The 13,435-nt window shown below is 44.5% G+C and overlaps 1 protein-coding gene across 1 annotated transcript; it reads left to right on the top strand.

Annotated features, from left to right (window-relative positions):
- Positions 1-7,020: 7,020 nt before the first annotated feature.
- Positions 7,021-11,788, top strand: LOC119323267 (anthranilate phosphoribosyltransferase-like). The gene is made up of 10 exons (XM_037596869.1): positions 7,021-7,445; positions 7,907-8,386; positions 8,464-8,621; positions 8,761-8,844; positions 8,935-8,987; positions 9,244-9,325; positions 9,878-9,985; positions 10,369-10,492; positions 10,835-10,920; positions 11,079-11,788. The coding sequence occupies exons 1-10, from the start codon at positions 7,088-7,090 to the stop codon at positions 11,298-11,300; spliced, it is 1,755 nt and encodes a 584-aa protein (XP_037452766.1). The 5' UTR covers positions 7,021-7,087; the 3' UTR covers positions 11,301-11,788.
- The last annotated feature ends 1,647 nt before the right edge of the window (positions 11,789-13,435 follow it).

Consider the following 13,435-nt stretch of genomic DNA (forward strand, 5'->3'; position numbering starts at 1 on the left):
CAAGCGGTCTCGGAGCTTATTGACCCAACCTCACGGACGTGGAGTAGAACAGGCCTCATGGAGCACTTTGTGAAGCCGGATGTCGATGTGATTATGAATATCCCACTCAGTTTCCGAGTGCGACAAGATTTTTGGGCTTGGCACTACGATAAGCGAGGGGTTTTTTACGGTCTGTGTACAGGATGATCTCAGGTATCAAATACCAACGCGAGGAGTGGCTGGAACATCGAGCAAGCAATTCTAACAAGGAGACAGAGAAGAAAGCATGATCTCATATATGGAAAGTTAAAATCCTATCAAAAGTTAAAGTTTTTGTATGGAGGTTGGCTCACATGTCTTTGCCAACGGGGACAGTACGCCACAGGCGGAAGATGGCGACTTCACCGGCATGTTCTATATGCAATGAAGAAGTGGACTCATGGCGGCATTCCTTGTTTGATTGTCGTATGGCCAGATGTGTTTGGGCTTTGAGTGATGAAGATATCCTCGAACACATGTTATCTAACAGAACTGATGATGCGAGGCTGTGCATTTTTTGGCTGTTTGAGAGCACACATCAGCATGATCTAGCCAAGATCCTTGTCACGATGTGGGCTATATGGTGGGCTTGGCGGAGAGCGATTCATGACAATGAGTATCAAAGCCCATTATCAACTTTCAGTTTCGTTAATCGCTATCTTGAAGAACTTGGCATGGCAAATGCTGAAAGTGCGACTAGCCCGAGACCTGCTATCCAACATAGGCCAACAAGATGGCTACCACCTGATGACGAGGGTGTGTGAAGATAAATGTGGACGGCGCGATCTCTCGCCGAGGAACCACAGGGGCGGCAGCTGCAGTGTGCAGGGATAGATTTGGAAATTATATGGGAGCTTCGGCAATTGTTCTTGATGGACTAGCTGATGCTCCAAGCCTTGAAGCCCATGCATGTAATGAAGCTCTTGTCCTGGCCAGGGATCTTAATGTTTCACATGCGATAATAGCCTCTGATTGCATGCAAGTCGTCACAGACATCAAGAGAGGTGCCAACGCCTCTTATGCTTTTCTGCTTAGTGAGATCAATGAGAGGATGAATGATTTTGTAAAGATTAGCTTTTGTTTTGAGAGAAGGGAGTCGAACTTTGAGGCACATGCTTTGGCTAAGGCAGCGTCGTCGCTCCCGGCGGGTCGCCACATGTGGCTAGGGATCCTACCAGACATAATTTGTATTCCTTCCGTTTTGAACGTTGAATAAAATCCCTAGTTTCACCTTAAAAAACATAAGAATGTAGTACCATCTCGGATAGAAAATAAAATCTTTTCAGCGGTGAACGGATGAAAAAATTAACGAAACGCACCTTGCTTTATTAGTAGGTATAGATATAGATATAGATATAGAGGTATCCGTCGCAACGGGCGAAAAATATCATAAAACCTGCTCCGTGTGATCACACACGCCATTTCTTATATACAATTTTGATAAAATCAGTAATAAGTTTATACTTTATCGCTTTTCGAAGTATAAAATGTGGACGTAAAGAAGTCACCCTAACATTCTTCATCTAATGGAAACGTAGTGGTGCATCGAATAGTCTAGTAACCAGTTTATACTTTACTTTTTGGAAAAACACAAATATTTCTTTATTCAAAATTAATTAAAAAATTGAACTTTTTAATCGTTTTATTAGAATTGAAACATGTTTTGAAGATGAACATTTTTTTTGAACACCTGTTTTTCTGAAAGAGAATTTTTTTTAATTTTTGTGATCAATTATAAATGGTTTTTTTAAAAGTGGAACCTTTTTTTTGGAATTTTGAGGATTTTTTAAAAAATGTGAACATATTTGAAAGCAAGAAGAATTTTAAAACACTCTTTATCTTAAATAAACACACACACGCTCGGTGTTTGCAATTAAAAAAAAGGATTGTTGGTGTCCAGACCATGTAGTATAATGTTGAGAAAGTCGTAGGGATGTCTTTGATGACGTCTCCTTTAGCTTAGTACTATCATCGGCTGGGAGGAATTGTGTAATTGTTTTTAGCAAGATATAGAGACGGTGGAATTGTTGCATATTATTCGAGAGTTTAATAACTAATACAATTTTTTTAGAATATTCAAAAGATTGCAAACGAATTTATTTTGAAGAAAGGGTAGTGGTGCATTGAAGTGGGTCGTTTATATACAATTTTTTTTCTTAATATTCGAAAGCGAACTGGTTTTTACTATGTTAATTTTTTCTAGAAATATTGGTTGTTTTGTTTGCAAGATTATATTCTGTTTGTTTTGCTTTGCACTATTTGAACTTGGCCAAAGACTTTGGAGAGGCCGATCCACACACACTCTTCCCATCATCTCCATAAAAAATGAAGCAACCATCCCTCAAAAATATAAAGCAACCTTAATAGGGCTTTCTCCTCTGGTGTTCATTGCCCCCCATCTTATCTTCTCTCTTAACCCGATGGCGCCCCATCTGCAGCTGCCTTCTTCACCGATTTTGCTTCAAGGGGTCGTTGCCCATCTGCAGCATGTGCTCTCTTCAGCCTGGCTGTTGATTCAAGGGTCGTCCTGGCGATCCAATTTTCCCAGGCTGTCTTCGTTCGTCAGCCGGTTACGGCACGGCTGCATATGTGCGCTGGCTACCGGGCCCTGCGCGCGCGTGTGGCGGAGGCCGGTCGGTCTCGCGCAGCGGTGGCCTGTTCAGGGTCGTCCTCGGCGGGGCCGCGTGGATCAGCGCCGGGGCTCCGAGCTCCGGATCGGCTTGGTCGTGGCCAGCCCACCGTTTCGACAGCGCGTTGCTGCAGGGCTTCGGGCTCAGATATGGCCGGTGGGCGTGTGGATGTGCGTGCAGGTGCAGCGGCTGCCCATGGAGCGCAGGATGTTGGTTCTCTTTCCTTCTTTAAGAGATTAAGCTCAAATTTCTCTGTAGGCTGGGCATCCAGTGCTAGCTTTTTCAATTCATGCATGACCTTCCTCTCGGGCTCGCTTCAGCATCTTCAATTGGCCTTTTCTTGGCTTGTTGATTCTTACAATGTTGAACGTATATAAGTTGCTAGGATTTTATATAAAGTGGCAGGGTGGGACTAATAATTAGACTATGGAAATTTTAGCACTGGCATGAAAAAAACTCTGTTTTCTGCCTTCGTAAGGGAGGGGAGGCTTCAGCGGCCCATAATTAAAATTCTGGCCCATTGACCTACGATGCTAGGACGAGCGACAAGGTAATAAACGCAACTTGACGGTGGATACGCAGGTACAAATATAGAATAAACTAGCAAAAGAGCCCATACGTTGCAACGGGAGAGAAAACATAACACACACTCTTAACCCAACAACCATCACCCAAGACCATAATAGGTCCATCTCCTTTATTTTTGCGAGGCATCATATTTGTGTTGCCGCTTATCCTCCTTCTCACCCTCGCCGGCGATGACCTGGGTGTTCACACAAAAAAAACGTGTTTGAATATGTTTAATCCTAAGGTGTCTCTTTCTCCCTCTCTCCTCCCTCTCTCTCCCTCGCCCTTCCTCCCTCTCTCTTTCTCTCTCTCTCTCTCGATGAGAAATCTATTATTTTCCCTTGCGACATTTTTTAGAGGTATGCATGTGTAGTTATCGATGTTTTCTTTTTCCTATATTGTTACAGTGGAGCGTTTATTTGCAATCCGGGTCACCGCCGGTACGAAAGGAAAACAGATCTTACGCTATAAATTATAAGTTTGCTCCCAAAATAATATTTTAAAAATATTTAACAGGTAAAATTAACATCATATTTAGATTCCACATATTTTTCTAATAACATTTCATATATAATATGTTAAAATCGAAGTTACGGTTTAAAAAAATACGGATAATTTAGAAAATCATTTATTTGACTTAAATATATTCCAAAATAATATTCAAAAATACTTAACCGGTGAAAATAATCTCATATTCATATTCTACATATTTTTCTAATCAAATTTCATATATAACATGTTCAAATCGGAGTTACGGTTTAAAAGATATGGATGATTTAAAAAAACATTGTTTGACTTAAATATGATCCGCAGATGAATTATCTAAAACATTAGGGTGGGTTTTAGAAAATGTAAAATAACGGTTCGGGTGTGACTTAAATCCGGACTGCGGGTTGATTTCAATAAAACACAAGGACTTTTGTGTAAAATATGAAAAACGATTCGTTTTAACTTTAAATAGGACTGCGAGTTGAATTCTCTGAAATAGAGGACTTTTCTGAAAAATGCCATGACGGACGAAAGAAACCCAATTTACTTTATTATTATGTAAAGATACGCAGGTAAAATAGTACCACCTCGGAAGTGGAAAATAATATGTAGGTGAAAAAAACTGAAAGCGTAAATTCACAGGAAGAAAGCGTATTGTGACGGTGAACCCGACAAAGTCAATCCGTGCGTTATTATTAGGGAGAGATAGCAAAAATCATAGGAAACTATGTTCAAATACGAATGCAATGATATAATTTCTGATAACATGCAATAATATTTTTTAGTTAAATTTAAAATCAAAATTGGGCACAAGTACGAAGGGGGCCAATAAATCAGAACGGAGATAATACTATGAACGAGTAAATAGCAAACACCTTTTCCTCCTGGGAACGAAACCACGCACCGAACTTATTCACAAACAAGCAGGGTTGTTGCCACACTTACGAACTCCTGGTCGGCTCGGTTACGTCCCCAGAAGGCGCACGTGTACGGCTTATATAAAAGGACGGAAGTCCTATGACGTACTACGTACGTATCACCAGCGAGAGAAAGCGTTACCGCGCAGGGTCGACCGATCGATCACACAGCTATGGCTGACATCGAGAATCCCCACGTCGACGACGGCAGCGTGGCGGTGGCAGAGGCGGAGCCCGCCGAGTGCAGCCGGCGCGTGTACATGTGCCTGCTGTGCTGCGTCGCCTTGGCGCTCGTCCTCGCCTTCCAGAGCTCCTTGGATTTCAAGGACTCCCATGCTGCGAAGACCATGCTGGGCACCGCGGTGGACGTCGGAGGGTTCCTGGCCCTCTTCGTCGGCAGCTGGTTCGTGTTCATTTCCATGGTACTCGTGGGCGAGTGGTTTGAAGGCAATCCGGAGGGGAGAAGGCTTGTGGATAACCTGATCGAGTCTGATCGCCCTTTCCTGCTGGAGTCCTTCCTTCAGGTTAAAAGGCGCATCGACCCGGATCAGCATGTAGTGCAAGTAGATGCATAGTCGTCTCATTCAAACATTTTATTCTTCGTTTTTGTACTGTTGTTAGCTGGAGTAACACTATTGTACATTTGTACTGTATATATACTGTTGATGTTGTTTCCTTTAATAATTGGTTAGTTTCAGTGCCAAATAGGAGTATATTACAGTTTTTTTTTTTTGCAATAGAGGGCTTTTGCCGATTTTTTTTCAAATAAAGCATGTGTAGCTCGCGGATGTGTTCGTCGCTATTGCATCAAGAGCCTTGTTGCCATTGCAGCAACCCAAGTTGCAAAGCATCCTACCTCATCCCTAACCTTCTCCTGAGCATCGCCTGTTGCGGGCTCGTCGGAGAGGCACGATGCCACACCCTTATCCTTGCCCCCTCCTTCTTCTCTTCTCCCTTCCCCTCTCTCGGCTCCCTCTCTCCTCTACACTCCAAAACCGCCCAAGCTCGGCTCGCTGCCACGCCTGCCCATGGCATCACCGCCCATCGCATTGGTCAACGTGCACACTGTCAAGCCCTTCTTTGTACTCCGCTCCTTTTTCTTCTCCTCTCACTCCTCCTATCTCACCTCCCTCGCTCTATGTAGATCTCTCAAACTACCCGAGCTCGGTTGGCTAACGCGCCTGGCCATGGCGCCACCGCATGCCGGTGGAGAATTATGTCTTCGTTGCGTCGCCGTGGGGATTTATGTCGGTCATTGCCGCTACGGGATCTAGCTACCGCAACCCACCCTCATGCTCGGTCGGTCTACAATTGGCCCCTTGTTGTGATCTAAAGGAAATCATGAGGGCTGAGTTGCAAACCTGGACTATGCTTAGCGATATCTTCCGTGCCGAAATCTAATCGGACGGCATGGGAAGCGGTCGACGTGCGTGACGGATACATCAGTTGAGCCCAATCGTTTCTCTATATATTATTAATTATTCAACAATGTTAAGAAAATCCAAGCGTCGAAATGGAACAACCGGTTTATAGAAAAATATAGAAGAAATTGAGGCCATCTGTCTCAAGCAATATCTCCACAAAACCAGCTGCCCATGGAGGCTTGGTGTAGAAGTGAATTCTCTAGCCAATGCAACAAAAGACCAATCTGTGGGAGAGGGCCGGACATTAAACTCCAACACATGGACCATAAGCCACAGTCGGCATGTGACCGGACAATGAAAGTACACTTATCCTAGACAAAATCTTCAAGAAGGGATTATCACACGGGCATCAACGTCGATAGGTACAACGAAATGTTGAGCTTGGGATTTACGTTCTCGAAGTCGAGTTTTTGAATGAACACCTTCAACAAGGGGACAACACACTAGTGTGGAAAATGCATGATCTAGTCGGAGGCGAGATCAAATGTTTCCCTGAGAGAATCTGCATCCTTGTTGTTGAAGTCGTCACTGCCTGTAACCTCTCTAATAAAAGACACCTTCTTGCTAGCTGAATCTCGGGGCTGAGAGAGCCCAACGTCCGCCCGCTTCACTCGAGAAAACACCAGAAGCAGGTTGAGAGCCTCACGTCCCCGCATCCAGCTACTAGGGCACCACCTTCGATCCTAATCACCGGGGGTGGGAGGGACGAAAGACGAAGGATATGTCGCTGAAGCCTCCAATGTTTGGTTTAGCTTTTTAGTGAAAAACAAATACTATTTGATTTTTTTTTGGTTTTTTTAGGCATGTTTTTTTGTTGAGAAAAGGCATTTTTTTTTGAGAAAAGGCATGTTTTTTGTTGTTGGTGAAGTAGATGTCAGAAACGCGGGCCTTGTAGACCGGAACCCGGCCCACCGTACATATGCATTGGGCTCGATCCAACCCGCTAGCTGGGTGCTTCCTCGGTTCTTCCGGCTAAAGTGGTGTCGTCTTCGTCGTCGTCTCCCTCCTCGCCTCGGCGGCGTTGACTCTGGCTAGCGTCGCCATGAACTCTCTACTTCTCAGGCCGCTCCCTAGCGCGACCACGAGCGGGAGCCTGGTCGGTCGGGTCTCCCCGGCGCCGCTGAGGCGTCCCGGCGCGGTGGCCTGGCCCCGCGACGGGAGATGCCGTCGCGCCGGCGTTGCGGCGGCGGGGGCGTGGATGGAGGAGGCGGGGACGGCGGTCCTTGAGGAGGCTGCGCGGCGGAACCCGGCGTTGTCGGAGACTTACCGGCCGGCGGGGCTGCCCCGGCCCAACGGCACGGTGCTGGAGGCGCAGGGGCGGGTGTGCACGGGGCCCGAGCAGACGCGGCCGCTCGGGGAGGAGCAGGCCATGCGCGTCCTCGACACCATCCTTCGCTCCGGTGAGCCTCCCCCCACTCTTCGGAGGCTTTGTTTTCGGTGATCGCTAGCTTCGATTCTGCGTTTCTGGCAACCTTTTGGGCCGCTAGCGAGAATGGTTGGTTGATTTTCACATGTAGATGAGATAGCTTCACAAGTCACTCATGTGTGCTGCTGCCTGTAGAATGTAAATTGGCTAATTTTTCTTACAAGTGCTGCTTTCATTGGCATCCATGGTGATTGATTGCGACTTGCGAGTGACTGGAATTTAGAAGTTTGCTGCAAGTCTGATGCCTGCTTTCTGTTGTCCTAGACACATTGTAGAGTTCAAGTCAGATCATGGCATCTACTCAAATTGTTATTGTTTACAATTTGCTAGTAAGGTTTATTTGAAATGCACTGATAGGTCTGCTTCTGAATCTGTTTATTTTCATCGCCTTCCATCAAATTTCATGTTATATCTTCTGTTTGAACTCATGTGTAGCGACGGGGGAACTCAAGGACGAGCCGGTGTCCAGTGCACAGCTGGGTGCATTCTTTGCTGGCATGACAATAAGAGCTAATTGTTTTCCGGAGGCCACCCAATGGAGTGAGGGGGAGCGACGTGCCATGAGCCTATTCTGGCCACGCCTTGTGCATGTTCTTCCTCCGGAGGTGAAGTTTATAGCAGACCCTGAAGGAACGATCATGGGAGCAAATGGTTTAACAGGACCTCGGTATATTGGTCAAGGAACTGCAGAGATGAGACTCGTTGGTGCTTTGAGGGAAGTGCTTGCTGGTGGCCATTTAGGTTATGAGGAAATTCAGTGTGTACTAAAGGATGTTCTACCATTTGGATCGATGGGTGCAAGTTCACCATCAGTTAGTGAAGCACTGCTAGCAGCATTTTTAATTGGACAGCGGATGAATAGGGAAACCGATCGTGAGCTAAAAGGATATTGTCTAGCCTTTGATGATGAACTAGGTAGCACTAAGTGGGCTTATTTTTCTTAAACTGTGTAGAAAAACAAAACAATTTCATTAACACCACTTTTTTATCAGGCCCTCCCCCAATTGCTGATGTTAATTCCTTGACACACTATGGTGAGCCCTATGATGGGAATACACGCTTCTTTAGGAGTACTCTGTTTGTTGCGGCGGTTAGAGCCTGCTATGGTGAGGCTTGTCTCCTTCATGGCGTTGAATGGATGCCACCTAAGGTCAGTGTGAAGCATATGCTGCAGTAGTCATCGTACATAAGAGTATTCTTAGTAGTATCAATCTTGTGGTTTGATGGCAGGCTTATCTGTTATATAATATATGAAAATCCTGTGTACTATTTAAAATCAAGGTTTTCAGGGCGGCATAACAGAAGGGCAGATGCTTAAATTCATGGGTGCAAACACACACTTGTCTCCTACACAGGCCAAAACACTATTGGAGGTGTGTGTGCAGTTCTGCATACTTTGCTGACAACCTTTTATATTTTACTGCTGGTTGCATCTGACACATGAAATGTTTGGTTGCTTTCAGGATAAGGATACTGGTTTTGCATATCTAAATCTCCAAGAAGCTTGCCCACCATTGTAAGTCCACATTTTCTTGGTAGCTATGTACCAATGTCTCAAGGCATCGGTGATTGAACACTCCTGCAGATGTTCCATTTTGGATGGAAACTGGCTTTGCATATTAGAAATAGCAAGAACCTTATATACTTTCAATGTGAAATCATCTCTCTGATTTGACCTGTAATCCTGTATTAAAACAAATCATTTGGTCAGGTAAGTTAGTGGTATACTCGACTTGCATGCAAAGGTGTTTACTTACTTGGTGCTACTGTAGATATTCAATTATCGGGCTCAGGGAGCATATTAAGAAAAGACCACCGTTGGCTACCTCTGAGAAAGTTCAACAATTTGTGAGAGTGAGTAACTCTTCCCATTGTGTGTTATTGTAAGAAGTTAAGAACTGATAGCATGAGAGCAATTCTATGATATAGTAATTGTTCAACTCTATGTATTGGTATGCTATATTTACAGTAATAATTTGTGCTTATTATGCAGAGATATTGCTCACAATTTCACAGCTGCCAGACCTTCAATAAACTATTTATACAAATATGTAGTGCAACCTAATGTTTCCCTTTAATAGTAAGTTGACTGCCAGTTTAAAAACTTACGTTTGCAAAGTGTTTCCTGGGATGATATTTCATACAAATTGTTAAAATATTGTTTTGAATACAGCAAGTAAAGATGACTGGAGTTATTTATTTTTAATTATTCAATTCCACGTCATCGAAGGTATTAGACATATCTTATAGGTATCACCTACTTTATGAGATTATAGGAGTATCTGATGAGAAGTATCGAAATGTCTTTTTGTTATTTGGTCATCTACATATCTGTTCTGTTGTAAAAGTTGCAAATGCTGCTTCACTTAATGCTACTGGTTTATGTCTTTATTTGTTTTTCACCAGGCACGGGGAAGGGAGTCAATGGTTGCTGGATTTTATCATGTGGGCTATGAAGATCCATTGCTTATGCTTATGAGAAGGAGAACTGTTCATGCTGGATTAGTTGTGAAGGTAAGTACTTTTTTTTCCTTTCTCTCATGCCATGAGGGTTTGAACTTAATGTTACTGTTATTTGTTTGCCCTACCTAACCCAAATTTATTACCCCCTCGGATCCATATTAATTGTCGCTGCTTTAGACAAATTAATATGGATCGGAAGGAGTATTATTTATGTGATTTTCTTAATAACTCACTTGTGGAAAACTTAGCCTGTTTGCATCAATATCATTTTGAGTGGCATTTCTCATGGATAGAATTTTCTCTGGATTTTTGGATCCAATACAGTTCTCCCTCTATTCTTCTTATCTGAATGCACATCTGGTCGTTAAATACCATTCATTTCTCAATTTTTTGTTTTTTACCCCTGCTAAGACAAATTTATGGTATCCACTTAGGGTGAGGAAGGTGCACTTTCTTTGACAACCAAAGAAAGATCGGCCCATGCTTCCAAAGGGATTCCAGTGAACCACTGCTCAGGGTTCCGGACACCAAGCAGCGCAAACTTCTCCGAAACTGACGGTACAAACATGAAACCCGCCACCCTTTTTATTACTTATATATTCACAGTGGTCACTATCATGTATACTGGAGATGGCAGGGCATTTTTTATTCTACCACTTAGGTGGAGGGGAATTTCCTTGTTGAAGTTAAGAATATCTTGAATTTTCTCATGTTCGAGATTTGTGTTATACCTTGGTTACTTGGTAGCCCATTCATATAGAAGAAGATGCATCTTTATGCCATTGATAAGCACAAAGAATACTAAGATTTTCAATTAGGACAGCCTGCTCTGATTTGTGAATGCCCGAGAACTTGGTTATGATATGATTCCCGTCTGAGCTTATCTCGTGTATCTTACAGGTATTTCTAGAGAAAGCTTCAGAGTTGCTGTGAATGCTCAGGAACTTGGTTTCAAGTCCACCGAAACTCCAAGAACTGATAAATCAGTAAGTCCTTTTTCCCTGGCTATGGTCGCTGCTATCTCCATTTCAAATTTCTACTACCGCGTTCCAATCGAGGACACCTCATTCAACTTGTTAACGCCATGTGTTTTCTCTATGCATAGTTATTATTTTTAACTTACTGTGTTGCCAAACTGAACCAGGTACTGAAAAACTTGGAGCTGGGTTTGTCAGCGCTGGGTGGAGACAAAGGGCCTGCTTATGACCGAATAGTTCTTAACGCAGCTATGGCTGACCACTTGTTAGGCTGCAGCGGAGCTCAGGATATCAACTCCGCGCTTGACAGGGCAAGAGAAGCCATCGACAGCGGTAATGCTCTGAGAAGGCTCATGAACTACATAAAAATCTCGCACAAGGTGTCCTAGCTAGTCGCAGCCGTGTGCTGACTGTACAATTTTGGTCCCAATATATACTCTGCCTTTCTCAACTGGGAAATCGCCTTACACGCCACTGGAAAATTTTGTAACCCCTCGTCATGGTAGTGTCACTGAGAAGGTAGTGTCACTGAGAAGGTGGGGCCAGGCCCCACATGTCGTTGACGCAAGCGATGAGAAAGTATTGCAGTGGCCGAAAGAGATTTGTCTTTCAGTTTGCTCAGTTGACACGGAGTGTGGACTTGCGCGAATGCTCTCTTACCAGGCCTTGTTAACAAATTAAGTTTAACCGAAAGGAATCACAGTTTGTTGAGGATTTTATTTGCGGTGAGAAATACTTGGTTAATCTAATGTTGGTCATGTCATCAGAGGGGGCGATGATCTGTATAAACATATGCAAACTATGTTCTTGAGATGTGGCTGTGTGAAATGCTGAATACTTGCATCAGCTGTGAAGGTTGGATGTGTTATATTTTGTTTTCGTTAGTGTTTTTTTATAATGGCTTGACTATTTACTTCAAAATAGAGATGGTACTCCGTGCATTACTCCGGAGATTGGTTGAAATTATTTCAATGATATATGGTAGTATGAATCATTAGTATTTGGATTAACATTATGAAAATTTAAAACTGAATACATATAATTTTTTGTATTGAACTTGCACAGTTGTAGAATATTTATTGTAAATGAGTTGCATGCTTAGTGCATCTTAAGATGGGTTTTTCTCCATGCGTGTGCATGATGACATGATGAGTTGATGAATTGACATAGTTCCATATTGAAAGAGTTAGAATATAGTTAGTTGGATTTGATAAACTATAGGGCAAGTCCAACGCCATGCTCCTTCTGCTATCATCACTGAATTTTCTGAAGTTGTGGAGCACAACAACATTGTGGAGCCAGAGTACCCTGTCTTACTTGCTCAGTTGGAGAATGTGCTCCCCACCAGTAACTCCCAAGTCCTTGGTGATCCTACCGTTACGAGCTCTGCAATCAATGCCTCACCTGCTGTCAACAAGCGCAAGAAGGTCAACGCTCCTTTGGATGTCCTTGAGCTACGCCGCATCCGCCGTTTAGCTGGTCTCAGTGTGGGTTTCAAAGATAAGGTTGCAGCTACCAAAGCCAAGAACCTGATCAACTGCAAGAAAAACCTCTCTGCTGAATTTGAATATGAACTCCGTGATCCACTGGCTGCGCCCCCACCTGAACTTCCACTGGCTACCATCCAAGCCATTGCCACGAAGCAGTGTCAGATCCCTCCTGAGGAGGTCTCTTGCTTATTGGTCTTGTAATAGTGTCAAGACCTCCTTAGGCCTTTCGTCCTTTTGTTATGTCAGACACCGTTGGTCTTTATGCGATGTTCAACTCATGCTTTGGGTTTGTAAGGAGTTTGTAACGCCCCAGTTTCGATGCGCCAGGTGTCTGTCAGTTATTCGCCGTCGTTGCCATGTCATTTGCTTGCGTGTTGCATTTTGCCATGTCATCATCTGCATTTCATCTGCATGTTTTTCAAAACTTGCATCCGTTCGGGTTCTCCCGGTTCTCTTCGTTGTCCGTTCGGAGTCCAGACCTCTCTCGTGCGCCCGTCGTTCCCTCTCAGACGTTGTTTTCGTGAGCGGGTGTTAAATTTTCTCGGAATGGCCCGAGGTTTGCCAAGCGGCCTTGGTATAGCACCGATAGACCGCCTGTCAAGTTTCGTGCCATTTGGAGGTTGTTTGATACTCCAACGGTTAACCGCGTAGCCCGAGACCCCTCTTTCTCTTTGCAGCCCAACACCCCTCCAAAGTGGCCCAAAACCCATCCTAACCCCCTCCATGCTCTCGGTCGTTCGATCACGATCGTGTGGGCGAAAACCGCTCCTCATTTGGACTCTCCTAATTCCCAGAATCTATAAATAGCCCCCTCCGCCGAAATTCGCGGATCAAATCCCCCCGAAACCCTAGATCCATCCCTTCCGCGCCGCCGGACATGTCCGCCCGGCGACCGGACGTGTCCACCCCGCTCCCCCGTCCAATCAGATCCGGCCACGTGGCCTCGCCGTCGTCCCTTCGCCGCCAGCCCGCGGAGCCCATCGCGGGCCCACGCGGGCCCTCGCACCGCCGCCGCCCGGCCCGTGCGCCCCGCC

This window comes from Triticum dicoccoides, chromosome 6B, assembly GCF_002162155.2.
Source record: "Triticum dicoccoides isolate Atlit2015 ecotype Zavitan chromosome 6B, WEW_v2.0, whole genome shotgun sequence".
Classification (NCBI taxonomy): domain Eukaryota; kingdom Viridiplantae; phylum Streptophyta; class Magnoliopsida; order Poales; family Poaceae; genus Triticum; species Triticum dicoccoides.

Excerpts from the sequence above, each read along its gene's own strand:
- LOC119323267 (XM_037596869.1), top strand. The coding sequence starts at position 7,088 with ATGAACTCTCTACTTCTCAGGCCGCTCCCTAGCGCGACCACGAGCGGG. Across the intron at positions 8,622-8,760 it reads TTGAATGGATGCCACCTAAG|GGCGGCATAACAGAAGGGCA; the intron begins GTCAGTGTGAAG and ends CAAGGTTTTCAG. Across the intron at positions 10,493-10,834 it reads AAACTTCTCCGAAACTGACG|GTATTTCTAGAGAAAGCTTC; the intron begins GTACAAACATGA and ends TGTATCTTACAG.